This window comes from Neopsephotus bourkii, unplaced genomic scaffold (assembly GCF_033783945.1).
Source record: "Neopsephotus bourkii isolate Nb327-2 ecotype Australia unplaced genomic scaffold, CSIRO-AGI_Nbou_v1 NB_1292, whole genome shotgun sequence".
In the NCBI taxonomy this organism is placed as follows: Eukaryota; Metazoa; Chordata; class Aves; order Psittaciformes; family Psittacidae; genus Neopsephotus; species Neopsephotus bourkii.
In genome coordinates this window covers 3,605,025-3,626,054 of record NW_026901776.1, presented here as the reverse complement: position 1 = coordinate 3,626,054, position 21,030 = coordinate 3,605,025, and the positions used below count along the sequence as shown (strand labels likewise).

General features: G+C 37.4%; 1 protein-coding gene across 10 annotated transcripts in view; it reads left to right on the top strand.

Annotated features, from left to right (window-relative positions):
• The window catches only part of PLD5 (phospholipase D family member 5), a 164,745-nt gene that overhangs the window by 76,639 nt on the left and 67,076 nt on the right, over window positions 1-21,030 (top strand). For 6 of the 10 annotated variants that reach the window (XM_061365751.1, XM_061365760.1, XM_061365755.1 and 3 more), the window contains one exon: window positions 17,454-17,622. The exons of the other annotated variants lie outside the window; for them this stretch is intronic. In XM_061365751.1, coding sequence (XP_061221735.1) covers window positions 17,454-17,622 — 169 coding nt within the window. The remainder of the gene's footprint in view (window positions 1-17,453; window positions 17,623-21,030) is intronic. 10 annotated transcript variants of the gene reach the window in all.

Below are 21,030 nucleotides of genomic sequence, written 5' to 3'. Positions count from 1 at the left end.
TGGAGACAGAGAGTGTCTCAAGAATAAACCTGACTTGGCCCCAGTGCTGTAAATATTAAACAAATTGGCTGTTCTATGTATTAGTATCACTTAGAAGGGTTTAGCTAATTAGGTAAGAAACATTTTGGTGTATTTATTTAGATAACTGTGTCATAAGATCCATAATCCACTGAACATGCTTGTGAGATCTCAGTTTTATTATCTTGAAATCAAAATACTTAAACTGTTGTGTTCCTATGAAGGATTGCATATTTTCTGACTGTAATCAGTACAGTTTAACAAGGTGTACTGAAACAATAAGGCACACTCTTCTTGGATTGGCCTTCTGGGGGGAAATATGCAGGGTTAGTGTTTAACCAAGAGACACTATGGAGAAGAAGTGCTGTTCTTTTTCAATTTCTACTGTTTCAGTAGAGGGGAGAATGGCTTTAACCTCTTACTTGGACTTGGATTCCTGGACTTAATTCACACACTGAAACGGGGTGTTCAAGTGCTGGATGGCTCCCCTGAAGAACAGCAGCTCATGCTTTTGGAATCCCCTTATGTCAGCCACCTCAGCCGGAAGCTCTTAAAGATGGCAGGCTCTGACTAGCTCCTGGCTTTACTGCTCTTCTCATCCTGCCCCTTATTTGTATTAGAATCAGACACACTGCTGTCCCCGCTTCCAAGTAGAAACCTGTAAGACTGTGGTTCTCTGATTTTGCTCTTGCTTGCTTTCTCAAAGTGCCTGCAGTAGTTACAGCATAAAGATCTGTAACTTAAAATCCATATACTAGGTACAGCTTATGGGAGTTGAAGTTACAGTTAGCTATGCTTTCTGTCTTTGATGAGTTTGTACAGAAAATGCTTCTTTTGTAAAGATCAGTCAAAAAAAAAAGGATTTTGATGTTCCTCCACAGAGCCCATGGATCATGAAGGGCCTTTGTTTTGGCATGCTCATTGGAGGTGAAAGGTGCTGTTTGAATTTTCTGTGGAGTGTAAAGACTGGTCAGGTCAGCTGGTTTCTCCTGCCTCAGCACCCTTGGGCACTTGTCTCCCATAAGAATCTGCCATAAGAATCTGCTGACCGTCTCTCAATCCTCCCTGCACAGCTGCGAAACCCACTGGAATGTTTAAGTGCTGACAGGCAGAAATGCTGTAAAAATGTAAATTTTCTTCTGCTGTGGGGCAAGATGCCAAGAAATGCTTTTTTAAGTGTTTCACTGCTGAATAAGGGTTTTGGGGAATTGGTACAGGTGGAATGCAGAATTTTGACCAATGGGAGAAAAGCTTCTGCTGTTAAGATGGCTTGTATTTTGGCTTTTTAGTCACTTCAGGACTTTGGCACAGAGTGTTTGCTTTCTTTACTACTGGGATTTTAACAGAAAATGATGGGCTAAGAAGTAGTGTTCTGCTCTGTTGGTGCACAAAGCAAGGACTGCTTTGTTGCCTCCAAAAGGGCATTGTCTGCAGTAAACACTGCACTTAAAAGCTCTGTAGAAAAGCCCAGGGTAGAACAGTCAGCTTTCATTCAGCAAGTATTTTAACTTCTTGTGCACATTGATGCTCTGAACGGCTGTGACCAAGTGAAATGAAGAGTTGTGCCTTTGACCCTGTCAGTGGAATACTGAGTAATTGTTTTGCTTTTTCTTTAAAAGCAAGATTTAAAGATAATAATGTTGTTTTCTGTTGCAGAAGAAATAGATGGTGAGTGCTTTGCCCAGATTTTACAACTAGCTGTGACCAAGAAAATGTAAACATTAGTTTTGCTTCATCTCTTAGCTGAAGTAATACAGTGCCTGCGTTAACAGCTAACATTCAAGGCTGTTTCAAACAGTGTTATTTTCATAGCTCAACCAGGGGCTTAAAAAAAAAAAAGGAGGGGTTGATTGTATTTCTGCTTTTCTGTACTGTACTAACATATTTCTTATATCAACAATGCGATAATTTTATTCTCTGCCAGTCCTCCTTTGTCCCATATGGCTGTTCAGGCATAATTTGCAAGATACAGGCTCTGAAGTGCAGTTACCTATAGTGAACTACTGTATTTGTGTGGCTGTACTTCATTTTAGCTTTCCGTTTTACATCAGATCACAATGAGGACAGGTAGAATTAGCACTTTGCAGTTCAGCAAGTTACTTTCTCTGAGGACTGCCACTACCATCTTCAGAATGTTTTACACAAGTATAAATAATAAGTAAAAAAAGGTCTTTTCCAGGTGCTTTCTCATAGCACAACTGAAGTGCGTTTCATGAGCATTGCTTGAGTCAGCAGTATCAAGAAATAGTAGCTCTTTGTAACAGACTATCTGTAGTGATTTCAACAGTATACAAACATGGAATTCATATATATACTTCAGTATTATCTAATTTTAGTCTGAGAAGTCAGGAAAGGGGCATACAAATGTATTTAAAGATTCTCAGAACTTTTTCTGAGAAAAATCTGGGTCATACAGAGCTGTCTACAGTGTTCAGTGCAATGTGTGAAAGCCCCATTAATAGGAGCAGCATATAAAGAAGGCAGCAGAAATCATACCCTCCCACAGAGGGATAAAGCCTGAAAGTTTTATTGGGGCATCTAACACTATTTGACAGTCTTGGTGGCGTTGGCACAAATGTATCCTGAAGGCGCACACAAATTCACTTTTTGAGATCTCTGCACAACCATGGCCTTGCTTATATATAATCCTGTGATAATACATCAAAGGCCTATCAGCTGGATAATCTGTTGCTGTAACAAACTTGTTCATTCTCAAGCTGTATCTGAGAAACCCTACTGCAAGATAAAGGGGTTATCAGTGGGGTCAAGATTAGTTAGCTGTATTAGGATATTAACCTTGTATATATATTCTTAATTATTGCCCTGATGTGTTTGTGGAATTTATGTGTGCTATAATAAAAAATATGTTTCTGTAAATTTTCCACTAGCCCTAACTATATTAACCTAGTATGCTATTAGGTAACTAATCCATGTGCAGCAATTCTAAGTAAGAGTTAATTGTAGATTTGTTACTGAAAACTTGGATTTTAGTTGTTTCTGTTACATATTTCATCTGGAAATAAAATGGATCTGTCATGTCTAAAGTTTTAACTCACAGATTCCAACTTTGATGTTTCTAGTCATAAGCAAAATTAGTTGATTTGAAAAATCCACTAAAGATAATAAGAGCTTTGAACAAAGTTCATAAATTTATTCACAGACAACAAAAATTTGCTTTTCATTTCTTTGGGAGGTACATAGATGTGGTGTTTAGTCAGTAGTAAAAATCAAAGAATGAATATCCATATTCCAAATGGTACCTTTTATTTAAAGCTAGCTTATGTCATACTGGAAGTAGGTGGTCTTCATAACAGTTCTTTGTTGCATCTTCTCTCCCTCTCCTTTGCTCTCCAATGAGCCATCATATTGATGGTATGTAACTTTTTTCCCTCTTCCAGGTTTCAAATGATAGAAGTTCATTGAACTCGTACTATTAGTAATAATGTGGCAATGAAAAGGGACATTTGTTCAACATATTATTTCAAGCTTAATGGACCATCTAGCAAGGCAAGAAAGATGATTGGCCTTTTACTAATAACGGCTGGAATGTGGGACATTCTTCCTAGACATTTAGCGACATGTTAGGAGTAAAAGATAGCTGGAGGTATAGTGGAAAACAACTAACCTTTGATTAACATTCCTCAGTCCCCAGGAAATATTCTGTTTGTCTGTGTTCAAGGTCAAAAGTAGCAGCAAAATTTTGACCTCCTCAATCCATGACTTTCTTTTGTTTTATGAGTGCATGTTGTAAATACTTTCCTATTGTTCAATGCCAGTGCTTTAAGAAGCTAATGCATGCTAGAATGTCATCACGTTGCATACATATTAACTGGCCTTGAAATTGTTTGTGCAGAATACTGGCTTGCATAAGATGTATCATGAATGAAAATTTTCCATCTCTACATCGGGAAAGGAAAAGATAAAGAAAGGATCTTTGTTTATTTTCTGAGGACTGTATTTCCAGCAGGGAACTTCTAAACATTATTATTATTTTTTAAAATCCATAAAGGCTCTTTTCTGTTGTTTAAGGAGCTGCAAGTTAACAGGGAAGGCACTGCTTACCCCTCTCTGGTTTGGTGTGATGATGTCCCCATATTGGTATGGGATGTAAGTGGAAAAGCATAGTAATCAACCAACAAGAGTAGAGCATGGAGATGGAGTAACTGAATTTGTCATTGCTAAATGAAACAATCAGTTTATGACCTCTTGGGTCTTTTAATTTTACTGGTAGGGATTTTGTTTGTTATAATGCTGTCATCTTTCTTAAAGTGCTTCTCAAAGCTCTCCTCTGTATGTGGAGAGCCATGTGTAGGATGGGAGTGTGGCTGCAAGCCTTGATTGCTGTTCGGAACAGCAAAGGGTCAGGGCACCCATCTCCATCTACACCCTGTGGGTGCTTAATTCTTGTTTCTGAGTCTGTTGGAGCATTGCTACCCCTCTGAAACAGCAGTTACCATGTTTGAATGAGATTTAGTGAAGTAACTACTAAGTTGAAAGTTGAAAATAGTGCTGCAAGGCTGTAGGGTTTCCACTTGTTCTCATAGTCTTTCTCTCTCTCATCTGGTGAATGACACAAAATTACTTCCAAGTTACTTTTAACACCTCTATGTAACCAAGTGTTTCTATTCTTTGAAGAGTCAACATGTTAAATTTACTACTTTCTTTTTTCCAAGTTTATCTCATTTTAAATGCTTAGCTGTTTTTATACAATATGAGGGTAAAAAGAAGATTTTTTAGTAACAATATTTATCTAATTAAGTTCATTTTAATCCAAACTGTATTTGATATGCAAAGCATTTGTAATAAAGATTACTTGGAAGTCTATTTTTTGGCATGGTGCTAAAGGAGTGCAACAGTAACACAAATGATCCCATTTTAAAAAACATGTCCAATTTCCAGTGAAAAAGAACCACTTTGAAGCAATAGAAAGCATTTTCAAGATGGTGGAATCTTACTGTGCATTTGAAAACAACATCTGAGAAAGTGGTTTTCATTACAAATGACAATATTTTGTGTAGGGCTACTAAGTAGAAGCAACACATTTCTGCTAATGCTTAGCAATATTTTGCTGAAACTTAGTCATCTTCTTTAATGAAGTTGCTTTATGTTCTTGTTGCTCTTTGTAGCACAATAGAAAGCACAAATTTCAAGGGGTCAATAATTCAACTAGGCAGTTGGGGTTTGTACAAGAAGGTACTTTGTGTATAGGGTTCTGGATCGGGTCCTTGATGTTTTTTGACAGAACAGTTGACGTCTTCTACATACAACAATTTGTTTATTTAAAAAAAATAAGAAAAAAAATTATTTCCTTCCTGAATGCTTGGAAGGGAAGGGACTGAAAAACCCAGGTGAGGGATGCATAGGAATCCATGGAAGTGTATGCTTGGCTTGCACCTGGGAGTATCGGAGGATTTTGTGAGAAACCTTTGCTTGACAGTGAATAAATAGGCAAGACAAAGAACTGATGTCTTGTTACAGCCTTTCCCTCTCGCGTCATCACTACCGTTCTCTGTAGATTTATCCCCATTTCTGTCTTTGGAGCATCAGATATAGGAGCTTTGTTTTGAAGATGCTGTGCAGCTTATCAGTTATCACACAGTATCACACAGTATGTTAGAGATTGGAAGGGACCTCAAAAGATCATCTAGTCCAATCCCCCTGCCAGAGCAGGAACACCTAGATAAGGCTACACAGGAACGTGTCCAGGCGGGTTTTGAATGTCTCCAGAGAAGGAGACTCCCCAACCTCCTTGGGCAGCCTGTTCCAGTGTTCTGTCACCCTCACTGAGAAGAAGTTTCTTCTCAAGTTTAAGTGTTAGTTATGTTACTTATTAATGATCACTAAAGCCAAGAGAAAGAGACATACTTGGGGACTTTTCCTGCCATAGCATCGCCATTGATATGCATAGTTCGATTAAAGAGAAATAGGTCATGGGAATTCTTTCAGGAGAGATCTTTTAAAGCATTTATAATCAGTTACAACTAAATTACCAGTTCACAGAAAAAAACCTCCTCTGCTCTTTCATATCCCTGAGTTTTTACTGGTGTTCGGACCGGAGGAGATGTAAAATGTTCAGATCAGTATCGTCTTTTCAAAACATCTTCCTCCTCCTGTAATGGCAGACTAGACGGGAGGTTTTGAAATGTTGTGTGATAAAGTGAGAGGAATCTACTCTGAACCATAGGTTATTTGTTGAGGTGCCAGGTGTTTCTACTAGTGAGGGTTAGAACCAATAAATGAATCCATTTGTAGCTTGTTTTTATCTGTCCTTGCATCTATCTATCTTTACATAGTCGTGATTATAGTCTATAATATATTATTGTGCAGGATATGTTAGATGCTGCCGAAAACCATGAGATGATGCAATCTGTACCCTAAAGAACTTGGTCTTGTAAGAAACTTGTAAGAAAAGAACTTGTAAGAAAGCTAGGTGTAATAACCTTCCATTTTATCTCAAAAATGGCCACCAGAGGAATTATACTAGAGTGGGTGGAATTCCTGAGAAGGTCGTTATGGAGCAAAGCGATTCTTATCTCAAAATATAGCTGAATTTTCATCAGATGTTTCTATCCTGCAGTAGGAAAATAAAATTTCAGCAATATAGACCTGTCAATACTTATCGTTTTAGTAAGGCTGGGTAAATTATTTCCTGTAAATTATTATAGGACATAGCTTATGATAAGTATTACAAACAGAATAAGAAGAAAATGAGTAGTAGTTTAGCCTGTATGGGTACTGCAGGCAGCCCCAATAAACTTATCCTTACTTATGTTAACTGAAAAAGTCTGGAAAATACTGGAGATGGGAAAATGAAATAACTTTGACTTTTAAATTTTTTTTTTAATCTTATTTTAGGGGGAAGGAAGGAATAGCCTGGATAAGGAGTAACCAATAAACTTTTTCTTTTCCCCTTTTCTTGGCTCAAGATAAGATGGCTTCATATCCAGTCACTTTGTATAAGTTCTAAGTTCAAATAATAGAATATTTTGTTTCTTTGTCCTTGAACCTATTTTTGTGTAGATATTTCTGGCTTCAAATGTCCATACCCCTTTATAACTATGCTTATTCAACTGGAGTACATTAGGGAATATTTTTTGCTTTACTAGCTAGTGCTCCTATTGAAGTATCTTCCAAATAAACCTTACTTTTGGTTTTATGTATCTACCATCTGTCTTACAGTTGGGTTTGTTCTATAATAATTTAATTATTTCCAGATCTCTCATTCACTGTGGTGAGTTTTCCACATCCTATCTATATTGTTTTTTTTATATTTTTTTTTTTGTTATTGTTGGGTATTTTGTGGGTTGTTTGGTTTGGTTGTTGTTTGGTTCAGTTTGGTTTTGGTTTTGTTTTTTTGTTTTTTGGGTTTTCTTTTTTCCTTAATTTACTCATTAGAACAGGTAGGGGACTTCCAACCTGAATTATTTGATGATAGTATCTGCTGTTTTGTTTGCTGGAATGCCAGCTGGAGTTCCCTCTTCCCTTCTGCAGTGGTGTTCTTCCTTATAGTCATGTGAGCTTTTTATGTCCACTTCTTGCAGGAATGTCTGACATCCCTAGGATTCAGTATGACATAGGTGATTTTGGTGATTGCCAATATCTTTGCTAACAGTTAATTCTGGGTCTTTCAGCAGAATTTCTTCAAGCTTTTTTCCTACAGATCCCAATTATGATACAATATCTTATCAGGGACTGGGTTAATGCTTCAAAATTGCTCTTTTCAGACTTCCTGTATTTTCACCTTTTTGTCCTCTCAGCTTCAAAACAATTATCATGTTTCATACTTCATGGAATTTATCATTTCTCAGGGTGTGTGGTTAGTCTGTTCTCGAATTAGTTGAAAGTAATAATATGCTTAAAAGAGGCTTTGAGAGAAATAAGGCTACTTCGACTGTCTGCTGCTTTGTTGGAATGTGTTGCTTACCATTTCAGTAAAGGGTTGTAAAAAGATTTTTCTTATGTCTGCTACACATTTCAGCAGTCATCTGGCTTTTAATTGCTCTGTTTCTTTAATCTCGGTGTCTCTTTGCTTTACTCCTTGAACTTCACAAATTACAGCAGTCATGCAGAAGCAGGGAATGACAGAGGTCTGGTTTTGTGAGTTTTCTGACTTAAATATATGAATAAAGAAATAGCTGACTGTAAAGCCTCCTAAAGATACGTGTACCCACAGTCATCATTAGAATTAAATTTGAACAAGAAAATATATGATCTGAAGGCAGGAAATAAATAGAAGCGATCCCAAACTGCCCCTTCATCAGACTGAGAATGGGAAAACCCTTCTTCAAATTCGTGAGGTTATAATGGATCTTAAATATGTATTTTGGTTTCTCATGAGGATATATGAACCATTTTGCTTAACAGTTTAATTTTATTCACTCCTAGGCAGTAGTCCAACTCTAATTTAACTAGATTTTCTATCTTTATACTGTATAAGGGAAGCAGTTCCTTAGGGAAACTGTCATAAAAGAAGACAGAACTGCTTAGAGATAGATGCAATGCTATTTACATCAGGCAAGATGTAACCAGAAGTAAAAAGGAAGTATTAATGTCATTTTCAATGGCACTGACAAGCTTTAATCTGGAATGTGTAACTGACCACCAGTAACCAAGAAGGTTGAACTCATGGTGAGTAGGAGGAGGTTCTAGGAAAGAAGAGTCTATTTAATAAAGAAGACACTAAAGGTACTTGACTGTGAGGGTGAAAGCTAAGAAAGGAAATGATTGTCATCATTTTTAAATATCACAGGAGAGAGACATGAGATCTGGGTTACTGAGGATAAAGGATAGAGGCAGTAAAAGGATATCTAGTGAAGCAGATTTCTGCCTATGACAGCAGCAAGATAAAAAATATTCCCGTATGACAAGTCATGATAAAAACCCCTCCTTGTTCGGTTATCTTTTCCTTATCTGGAAAAATTAGGAATAAATGCATATGAAACATTGCTTGAAGTAGCAAGGACAGGTACTTGATGACCCAGGAAACCTTTTCCATTTCAGTTTGGAACTTCTGTTTAAGTTCCTGCATGCTGTCCAGGGCTTACTGTGTTACCATGTGAGCTGCTTGTAAGTAGTGTAACCACATTTTTAAATCAGTATATCTGATTTTGTATTTACTGCAGCTAAAGGTAAGCTACAGCAGACTTTCAAAGCATTAGCATTAGGAATAATAGTTAGAAGTCTTGGTTGATATTGTTGTGCTTCTTGCTTCTGTGTTTCTTGTTATAGGGAAGGTGCTAACATAACCATAAGCCCCCTTAAAGCAAACACAAAAAACTCCAAACAAAACAACCCACACAAAAAACATCACCCAAACCAGTAAGCCAGATTAAGCTTGCCTCATGCCTCTGATGTAGAGTTTGAATGATGAGAATTTAGGCAGCAGTACTTAAAATGTTGTATAGTAAAATATTGACCCTGAATATTGTATATGGTCAGTGGCCATTTTCAGAAGCCCATGGTGCTACTTCCTAATGCAGTAATTCTGAGGAATTTGCCAAAGATGGATCTTACTGTGTTTGTCACTACTGTTAGAGTAACAAGGAGTCCCAGATGAAGTGTGGCAAATTCATTTACAAAAATAAAACTAGGAGTAGCACAAGACCTCTTATCATATAGATTTATATTTTATCGTGTCTTTACACTTGCCTTTACTATATGTAGGCATGCTTATTTCTGGTTCTATGGCTTGGCTGCTGGACTTTAACAATCAGTTATATTTTTCATCAGGTGTGCTGTTATGGTTCAGGCTTAATTTATCAGAGCTAGAAACTTAAAGGAAAGCACCTGAAGCAAACCCACACATTATTTTTATTCCAGAAAGGTTTTTACATGTATTTTGCCTGATCCTTCAGTTACATTCTAAGGAGTTTTTGCTTTGTTTATGAGGCATTTGTTACCGAGTGTTAATGATGTTAAATAATTTTATACAATGAAATCAACAACCTTCATTTCAGCATTCTGTTTATGGAGAAAGGGGCAGTTGATAGGAATTATTTTGGTATAAGCCTGGATATGTAGTAGTGGAGGGAAAAGGTCAGTATTGAGCTGGACTGACCTGCATAATTCAAATAAAAGCCGAAGTCTGCATCAAGTATATGAGAAGCCCTAAGAAAATCAATAAGGCTGCTTAAAGGCTTAATGCTCAGTTGCACTTTATATGTTTCTGTGAACTGAGGCAAAAATCAGTTGTATCATTACAAACAAATGAGATCTTTAATATTTGCTCTTTATTCTTTCTTTCCCATGTCTGTGCTTGTTTTTCATTCAGTACATTATATGACTGCTCTCTTAATTCCAGTATTAAAATGGTTATGGCAGGCTAGATTTAATATCTGACTTAGGTTCAGACTTGCTTTGGCACAGGGGAAATATTGTCCCCAGTAGGTTGAAGTGACATTGTGAAACATCTGGTCAATTCTTTCCCTCTTTTGGCTGCAGTTTTGCCTTTGAGAATTGAAACTTACATCTGAGATACAACTGTGTAAATATAATTTCATCACCTAAAATACATTTAATTAGAAATCGGTCACAGTTTCAAACCTTAGGTGACTTGTGGTTTTTTATAGTGGGTCCTTCTTGTGAAACTTCTGTGCCTGTGGTTTGTTACAAAATTGTGTGCTCCTCACTTGAGGAAAGCTGAACAGTAAGATTTTATTGTTGGTAGGCTCTGAAGATGATGGTGTAAGAGGGATGGAATCATCTTTTTCCACAGGGCAATTCAAAGAGAAGAGGTATTCCTGGAGTGCTTCAAGTTGCTTATTCTGTAGGACCACAGAACTGAGTCTGATCTTCCACTGCTAAAAGCCAATATTGTTCCTCTGACATAACTGCTGACTGAAACCCTTAGTTTTTATGTTGTACTAACCAAGGATCTTGCACGTAATATCTGCCAGGCTTGATGGATGCATTGTGCATGTCTGCATGCTATATTTGGCTTGTAGACATTGTGATGAGTGGGCACAAAAACAATTATGCAGGAATAGCAATAACAAAGTGATCTCCAAGTTGACTATGGAAAATATAAAAAGGCCTAAGTGGTGAGGAGTTAAAATATGTGTTGCTATACAGTTAGCATACTTCAGTCACTTCTGTGGACTGATAAGAAAAATTGAAAGGAGACTAAGTACAAAGAAGCAGCAGCCATAGAAGGGGAAAGCTGAGAAACAACTTCTAATTTTGGGCATTAGCTGAAGTGCTTAAAGCTGAAGTTCAGTGAGCACTTGAAGTTGGCAGGGCTGTTTATTCCTGCTTTGATGCCACAGCCACCTCCTGCAGCTGTATGTTAAATAGGATCAGGCCACTCGCTTTCCTGAAGAGGCCTGTCTCTTCTGAGTCCGGTCACAGATGGCATTCACAGAATTTAGGCCAGTGGTTAGGAAATCAGTCAAACTGCAGTAGGTGCAAACCGGCTTAACCGTCTCTAGCTACATGTAACCTAGCAAATTACCTGCGTGTCTTGCATTTGTAATGCAAAGTGTTGTGGGTCTTTCTTGTGCCAGGGCACCACACTGGCCCATGTGAGCAGTGAGACTGAGGAGTCACTGACCCACTGCTGTGATGAGGAGCAAAAGCCTGGGATCAGTATGTGCCTCTTCTGCTTGTGGCAGCACAGCTAAAAGTAACACCGCTGTGCTGCATGCTGTAGCTATAGCTCTATTTCTTTATATGCTCCAACACAACAGTCTAGTAGTCCCATTTACATGCACACCTTTAAACCTGGTAGACCGCTCCCCTTTATTCCCCTAGGTTGCAATTCACATGTCCAGGGAAAGGGAATTTAGGAAATCTGCTTTAAACTATCTCGTTAGGCTTCATATACAACAGGTTTTTACCTTTTTGCCCTCATATCTGGTTGCCAGATTCTGAATATAAAGACAATCAAGAGATGAATCTGCCTTCAGAACACAGACTGATGCTATGTGTCTCTCAAATTCCAGCACAGTTTGGTATCTTAAAATAATAATTAATATGCTCATTGCAGTGTTTTATCATTGGGCACATGGAATCCTGTTGAAAATACCCATTTTTCAGGAGGCAATAACAGCAGCTTTTCAGTTTAAACGTCACCCTAATCTGCTCTATCACATAACTCAGAAATATTCAGATAAAACTCTGTACCTGGACCCTAATGCTGCATGACTGCAGAAAAAATATATCTAATGCACTTATCTGCATTCACTACAGATCTCCTTCAAAACATAGTCTTAAACCAGGCATTCAGCATCCCAAGATTTTGTTTCTGGAGATCAAAGTTTTCATGACTAAAATTCAAAAAGCAGACAGGTAAATGTCAGCAGAGAGTTTTTGTCGTGTGCATACACTTGGGCACATGCATGTGTACAAATGCACATACATGTGTCTCGCCAGTTTTAGAGGACTGTTACAGAGCTTGTGATACTTCCAGTTAGATGCTAATAACCTGGGTAGTTTTGAGTACTTAGCTTGAGTTCACGGTCCATTACACATATGACCTGGATTTTCTTTACTAGATGAGTCTGTAGAGACAGACTGGAGTGATTAATGTTCTATATCTTATCATTTTAATACGTTGTGAAGTTGGAACTATGAGAACTTTTCTTTTATAGTTATGTAATAGTAACAGCTAAACTCTTCAACAGAGCTATAAATTTTTGCTAATAACACAAATAACCCCAAGTATATTCAAGAGACAGACATACAGCTTCTGCCTATTTTCACTGCCCTAGACCTCTTTCTACTCTAATTAACCCATATGCTAAACTAAAAGTATATCTATTCCCTTCAGAGGAAAAAATTGGTATATCAGGAACAAACCTTCTCACTGTCTGACCAAAGAATTTTCAGATGATGAACCCTTAGCCTGGGACAGAATTTACTTGGAATTGCTAAATGCAAGTCATGTAGCTGAATTTAGAAGAGTCTTCTTATTGAGGTCAAGGTCTGTACTTTGCTGGGCATTAAATGCCATTATACTGCTTACCACATTTCTGTTAGCTTTCAGGAGTTTGAATCTCAGCTCTGACCCCTGTCTCTCTATAGCTTCACAGAAATCATGTAAAACTACTTTCAGGTTTCTCAGTCTGTGTGAGTTAGGTTTGAGCATATTCAGCTATATAACCAGAGTGTACCTATGTTGGCATTAATAGATGAAATGGAACACCAGGAAATCGGGGAAGGGAAGGACATCTCATCCAGCAGGTGTAAGTTATCTAATGATTTTGAGTGTAGGAAGTGTCTGGTTTAATCTCCATGGTACATTTGTTCTGTCTTGCTTTGTTAATACGCTGTTTTGCAGAATAAATTATGTCACCGTTCCTGATCTTCCTCAAGGTCTGTGAATGACCTTCTCTCATGGAAGTTTTTGTTACTCTATGTTTTAAAAACCTCTTTGTGGGTTATACTGGAATGAAAATGAGAGTTAAATTTAGCTTTTATTGATTGAATTGGTGCTTGCAGACTCAAACTTTTGCACAGATTTAACAAAACTTTGATTGACCAAGCACTTTACTTTTGTGCTAAAGGAACTTTGCTGTTTCACTAAAGGAAAATGGAAGATTATGAAGGTAAAGTCACATAGTTTAAAAACTTGTGGTTGACTTTTTTCTGTTAATTCTGAGTTTGATGTTGAGTTTTTGAGTAAACAGGGAAATATACTCCAGGGGGGAGGAGGGGAGGTTGGCAGAATCATTGCATTGTTAAAGGGAATTCTAAACTATCAAAACAACATTTTAACTGGTGCCCTTGATAGATGAAATGTCAAGTACACAAAGTACTTACTATTTGGTTAAATAGAAGACTAGGAAATATATTAACAGATACTATCTGTTCTGAATAACAATTTCACTAACGGGAATGGATTTGGCTTCTGTTACATAGAATCATAGAATCATTTAGGTTGGAAAAGACCTTTAAGATCAAGTCCAACTATTAGCACTGCTAAGCCCACCACTAAACCATGTCCCAAAGCACCACATCTACATGTCTTTTTAATACCTCCAGGGATGGTGATTCAACCACTTCCCTGGGCAGCCTGTTCCAATGCTTGGCAACCTGCTTGGAGAAGAAATTTTCCCTAACATCAAACATCAGGTTGTCCCTTGTACAACCTGAGGCTATCTCCTCTTGTCGTGTTACCTGGGAGAAGAGACCAACACCAACCTCACTACAGCGTCCTTTCAGGTAGTTGTAGAGTACGATAATGTCTCCCCATAGCTTGCTTTACACAATCCCAGTTCCCTTGGCAGGTCCTCATAAGACTTCAGCTGTAGACCCTTCACCAGATGTGTTGCTGTTTCCATTGGATTTCATGCAATTTTAACAGTATTCAATTAGAACAAAGGTAATCAAACCCAAATTATAGAATGGCAGGAGGTGTGTCACCTTCAGTATTTAGTGCTAGTACTGTAGCCTGCTGAATGCTATGCAGATTGAAAAGTTAAGAGCTGATCTCCTAGTGAAGAGCAAGTTCAGCCCAACCATTAGGACAAACTTTCTTACCAAGTGGCACCTTGTTCCTAACAAGGGTCCTTTTAAGAGAGAGATGAATATCCTTTTGGCCAGAAAATTTGCCTTGCTACATTCTTTGAACAAATTGATGGTTTTAACATATGGAAAGGAATAAGAGCCCCCCCTTTTTTTTTTTTTTTACATATCTTCATGGTTTCTGTTCCCAAATGTATCTGTAGAGCAGTGATGCAAATCTGCAGCTTACTGCATTGCACTTTTAGGTTTAGCTTCTGGCCAATTCTGGAATCTGGGTTTATAATATATAGCTAGAGCATTTTCCTTGACTTTAGACCTCAATAACTTGAAGTCCTAATATCAGAAATAAGCATGTATGTGTTTGGCTGGTTTAGGGCCCTAGTCTCAAATATAACATGCTCAAAACCTGATGGGACAACATCTTGAGCAACCTGCTGTCATTGACCCTGCTTTGGTGAGGAGGGTTGGGCTACATGATCTCCAGGTTGTCAGCCCTTCTGAAGACTGCGTTACCTTTTTGTCAGCTTTTAACTTGCCAAAGACAGAGATGGAAAGAGTGGAAGTTAATCTAATGCTTTCCAGTGTGACAGGACTTCAGTACATGGGAAACACCACTAGAAGCCACTGGAGGTGACCATGATGGATTCAGTCCTATGAGTTTCTTTGTGGGTTCCTGTATATTTGTTTGCATAGGTTCAACCAGAAAACACTTTATGTCAGGTGATATTCTAATGCTGACAAATTTTGAACAAATCTTGTGTTAAAGAAGTGATGTGCACTTTTAATTCTAGATAAATCAGAATCACTTTTGATAGATTATCTTTTGAATAATCATTTGATCTGAAGAATGTCTTTGGAGAGTATTCAAAATAACTCCCTCCTGTATCTGTACGTGATTGGGTAAAGGATGGCAGAGGCCAGGAAGACATGGATTCATTTCTCTTTGCTGCTGGATTATTGGGGGAGGGAGAGTTTATGTCCTTGTAAATATAACTTTACCTTCTCTGCTTTGATTTCTTGCTCTTCGAAGGTGGCTATCCTGCAGCTCTTCATAAAATAGCTCTAGGAACATGAACATCACTAAGAGCTGCACTACGATTAGTGATGTTAACTACTGAGAAAAAACTAACTACACTTTCAAGGGACCTAACAGAAGTTCTATAACAGGATTAGGTGGAGCAGAAAGAAGTCTAAAACCTTGAGTGTTAGAGTAAAATAGGTTCTTTTTAGAAGTATGGCATTGCTAATAGACTAATATAAGCTCTAAATATTTAGGGCACTAGTTATTTTGAAAAGTTCGTAAACAGGGTAGGTGGAATGTTTTAGAATGAAGTAAACTTTGAAGACATTAAGAAATCAAGTTGCGATTTAACCTTTTACAGTCAATTTACTGTTTTTACAACTTTGTTACTGCAGTGAAGTTTAATGTTAATCACTAGAATACCATGTTCAAAGTATGTTACTGAGAACACCATCAGTAATTGCAGCTTAATGATATATACGCTGATTGGCAGATTGTAGAGAATAAGAGAATGTTCTTGAATGTTTAATGAAAGGAGGAGCTCTGCATGTTCTACTTTGGGGGGGGGGGGAGGGATGCCAAGCCAGGAGAGTAAGAATGTGATAATTATCACAGATTTACTTTATCACAGTTCCGATGGGTTTTCTTTACACTGCTACAGGGTACTAATCTTCAGTCTTTTAACGGGTTAACTTCAGAAAGATTATTGATATCGTGAAGAAGCTGTAAAAGGTTCTGTGCGACCCTGTAAGATGAACTGATCTGGTTTTCTAACAGTCAAAAAGTGTACAATTCTCATTTTCACTAAAGGCTGGTATTAATTATTTACTTAAAAAAATTAAAAACTATATTCATATTGGAGTTGATAATTAATGCTATTAATAAGTACAGAAACAGACTGGAATTACTCAATGTACTTGGATACAATGAAAATGAGTATTCTTCAAATCCCTACTACAGCCTTCCTACTTTGTATGATTTACAGTAAAACCTTCCTGGTTTGTATGATGTACAGTAAAAGTGGCAGATGTTAGGAGCACTTAACAGAAGTGCCATCTGCATAAGCTGAAAATCTTATCTGTTTACCTACAGACAGAATTGGGAATCTTGTTTGACTTGTGTTTAAGATTTCTCTATTGAATGTAGAGAGGAGCTTTACCTGCTGCAATTTAGGGAAACCTAGAAGGGCGGCAGTGTGCTGCATGAAACACATAATTTCCCTGAAGCAGAGGAGCATGTTTTGAACTGTCGGTTTGCTATAATGTTAGTTTACCTTCTTGGATCCATGTGGATGTGTGTAATGTGATTTGCCTTTTAATAATATAGACAATAAGATTAAGGAGCCTTCAAAAAACAACAGCAAATTAAAATGGCATAATTCTTCTTTCTTAAACACTGGATCCCAGTTAGAGTATTACACAGGTAAACAAAAACACAGAAATTAGGCAGCTTAGAGCAGTTGAAAAGGGGGAATTCATGTATAGAGACTGCAGTGTAATAAAATGTCAGCTATAAAAGCAGACTAAGAGAATGCCAGGCAATATACATTTCACCACTTTGCTTAGAGAGAAGAAATTAAATACAAAAATGAGAGTGGCAACACAAGAAGAGATTGTTTCATTCTTCCCATCCTCACCTTAAGGACTAATTCCCATTTACTGTATTATTAGAAGTAAGTTTTTACGTATTTAAGTTAGTTTCACAGAGCTTCAAAAGCTTAATTGGCTTTGCTGCGTTAGAGTAGGTCATTTCTGCATTTAATTGTTTTGGGAAGTGCAGAGCATGACATTCAGCAACTTCAGAATGAGTTGCAGGGTGGCACACTGCTGAGAGCCTCTGGGAGCAGATGTTGAACCACAGGCCCAAAACCTGACATTCTTTACAATTTGGAACTTTTTAATGCAGAAAAGTGCTTTTGTTAAGTGGTTATTCTTTCCTTATCTATTCTCAGGGTTGCTCTTGTGGAAAATATTCCTGAAGGTATCAACTATTCAGACAGTGCACCATCCCATTTGTCTCTTTTCCAAGGCTGGATGAATTTACTTAATATGGCTGAAAAGTCTGTTGACATAGTATCTTCCCAGTGGGACCTCAATCACAGCCATCCATCAGCATGCCAGGTATGTTCTAGCCTAATGAAAGGGTGGGACTTTAACAATCTGTTCTTCTTGTTTCACTATTAATTTTTTAGAACTACAGCCCGTCCCTGTAGCGTAAGAAAAACATTTTGTCATGGAGATTTTCCTGCCAATAAAATAGCTTTCTGAAAGTAGTGATATGTTAGTCTAGGTAACACATCTAACACGTTCATATTGCTTCCATCTTAGGAAAGGATGTCATTGTGTAGTCTTAAGAACCCTGCAAAATTGTACCTATATTAACACAACTAGGGAATATCCATAAATGTATACATTTATTTTCTGTTTGGTTCAACTGAAACAGTAAAAGCATAAGCATGTGGATTAATTCTCCAGCCAAATGGATGGAAGTACATATATAAAAAACAATGTAGTATCAGATGATTTCTCTTACCTTTCCAGAATGAATCTTGTGAGGGAGCAGTTTTCAGACTTCTGCAATTAAGAGCAATAGAAAAAAAATCGTGAATCATAGTGAATGAGGCAGACATGCATTACAGTGATGTTATGCCAACAAAGACTTGAGATCAGATCTTAGAAATATGGTAAGGGCAGATTTCCACTTAGTATCAGTCGTGAAACTAAGTTATCAAAGAGTTGGTAGCCTGAGAATATGTCCTCTTTTCCACTATCTGTATTTGTTGCTGAAGAAGCTGCTCAGCTAACATGAAATGGGGTTAAAATGGCAGCCAGGTAAGGAATCAACTCTGTTATACTATGGTATAAACCCTTCCCTTTCCTCTCTAGTTCTGGTATTTCATAGGCAAAGACCAGTATTCTGAGCAACTGAAGATATTACTGCAAATAGTCTGTGGTTTCAAGTCATGAGCTGGATTTTACTTCTTTTGAAAGAGGCTGTAGCCTATTTGAATGTCATACATTAACTTTTCTTCAGAATAAATCTTCTGCATGTCCATTAAAAAGAGTGAAAAATCTGAGGCGAGCAGCCAAATGAGAAATGCAGTGCAAACCCTTCCTTTTAGAATGCTTATAAATATGGGAATATAGTTTGCGAATAAATTTATTGAGTATCAAAATATTGAGTTTTTTCACAATGTAATTATGCAGCTAAGCTTTATTTAAATTTATTGCCTAAGAAACTTCAACCCCATGTACTGTCATTCAAGCAGATGAATTCAAAGAGATAGTGCCTTAGATGTTTTTAGGATGTGCATGAATTGGTGTATGCATGAATCTTTTAAAAATGTTTTGTCTGAAAAAAATTCCACATGTCATTTTCTTCAAAACCAGCAGAGCCTAACAAATCTCAATCAGAGGACAAAAATAGGAAACTGGAAATTGGGATTTCAGTAGTTAAGCATCAAATCTATTCACACTGTTCCACATTCTCATGCAAAGTAAAAACTGTAAGATACTGTGGAATGTCAGAGCAGGGAAAGGAAGAAAAGATATGCAAGAAATGGATTTGCTCTTTCATCCTCAAATGCACAATTAAAGCCAGAAAAATGAAACATTTTTCATAATATTCTATTCTAGTATCTATTTCTGCCTGCTAGTGGTCTTACAAAAGTGAGTAATTACTTCTGTTTAAAGGCAATTAATATTCCAGTCATTTCCTCATTTGTACAGCAGTGTGGGCTGAACAGCTGATAGAACTTTCTGTCAAGCTTGTCTATCCATGCTAAAACACTGTACTTCTATTGGCCACTCTCATTGCTAAAGAAATTGCCAAGTTGCAACACTTCCTAGCAAATTGCTGCCCAGGAGAATGTACACAAAGCTTAGTTTGTGAAAGGGAAAAGAGAAAACTTGTTACATCTGCTTCTTCACTTAGAAAATTAAAGTGACATTTCAAAGAACCTTCAATAATTGTAATCTAGCCATTTTCTGGGTTATAAATAGACTGTTGTCAAGTCTTTACAATTTGAATTTAGGGAAATTTGCCCCAAAATAACAGAAGCATTATGAAAGCTAAGGGGGTGAGATGCAAAACTTCCAGGTAGTATGGTATTTAGTTAGTTCTAGCCTTTCCTTGAATGATTCTTGTTTTATCAGAAACTGAGCATGAACCATTTTCCATATGGACTCACATCCTGCTCTGTAACTTCTGATTTCCATTTTATGAATATTCAAGGCATATTGCAAAGCAAGGTTGTCTACAAGAGCACTTCAACAGACGTGGATTTTTGAAGGAGAAAAGCTGAGTAGGCTAGATTGCTTTTCCATAATTAGTTACGAGGTTTAGCTCTGTTCTCTGTATGTGTTTGTGTAGTCATATACATGTGCGCATGCATATATATACGTACATTATACATACGCATTTATATGGATATGCATATGTGTACATATATGCACGTCCAATACATGTATTGAGGAAACATAGAGCAGAAAATTCTGCAGTTGTATATACACACACACACGTGTATATATGCCCAATATAAATATCATCCATACATGCAGAATCATAGAATAGTTAGGGTTGGAAAGGACCTTAAGATCATCTAGTTCCAACCCCCTTGCCATGGGCAGGGACATACTGTCCATTTTGTCCAATGTATTGGACATACATAAATGCATATGCATACATGTGCATATATGGAATTGCAGAAGTTCCTGCTGTATTTTTGTTCACTTTCGTTTGTGGGTGTGGTACCTGTGTTACCTAGTGTCCTTGACAGCTGCCTGCCCATGTTTTATATAAGTCTAAACAAGCAGTCACAGCTGACTGAGTTGTCCAGATCACAACTGCTCTGCTTGGCCAAGTTCATGAGTCTTGCTAAATTAGTCTCCAAATGGAAACACACGATGCTACAGTGTTTGATGTGCTTCTACAGGTTAGGTGGTCAAGTAAACAAGTATTTGGCAAAATATGAGTAGGCTTTCTACATCTGCTTTTCTCATTCAGAAGATAAAACTTGTGTTTTGGTGATTTTTGCGTTATCATCTGTGCATTTTCCAGACAGCAGGGTAGCTGTTGTGTGGAGGCTTTGAGAATTTTGCAGAATGTGAATGTGTAACTCCTGTGGCAATCTGATGTTTAGAGATACCAGAGGATAATGGAAACACGATTTCGGAGGTTAGCTTTTCATTCATTTGCAGTGAAGAAAGAAGTGAATGTGAGATAATGCCAATTTCATGATTTTTCACAGTTTCCTCTGGCTCATCTCATATTTAGAAACTTTAATTTGGAGTGACCTTTTATAATTCCAGCAAGTTCTTACTCACAAATTTTATTCTGTTTCACAAATAAGAATTAATGCCATTGTGACTTACTGATACTGCTATGAGTATGGCAGAGTTCTCCCTGGATGACTATTTGGATGACTGTAAGATGATCACAGTATAGATCTGCATCTGATTTTTACAGTGATCGCACAAAAAAATAGATGGTTCTTGACTTTATTTACCTACTTATTGGCTTGATGGGAG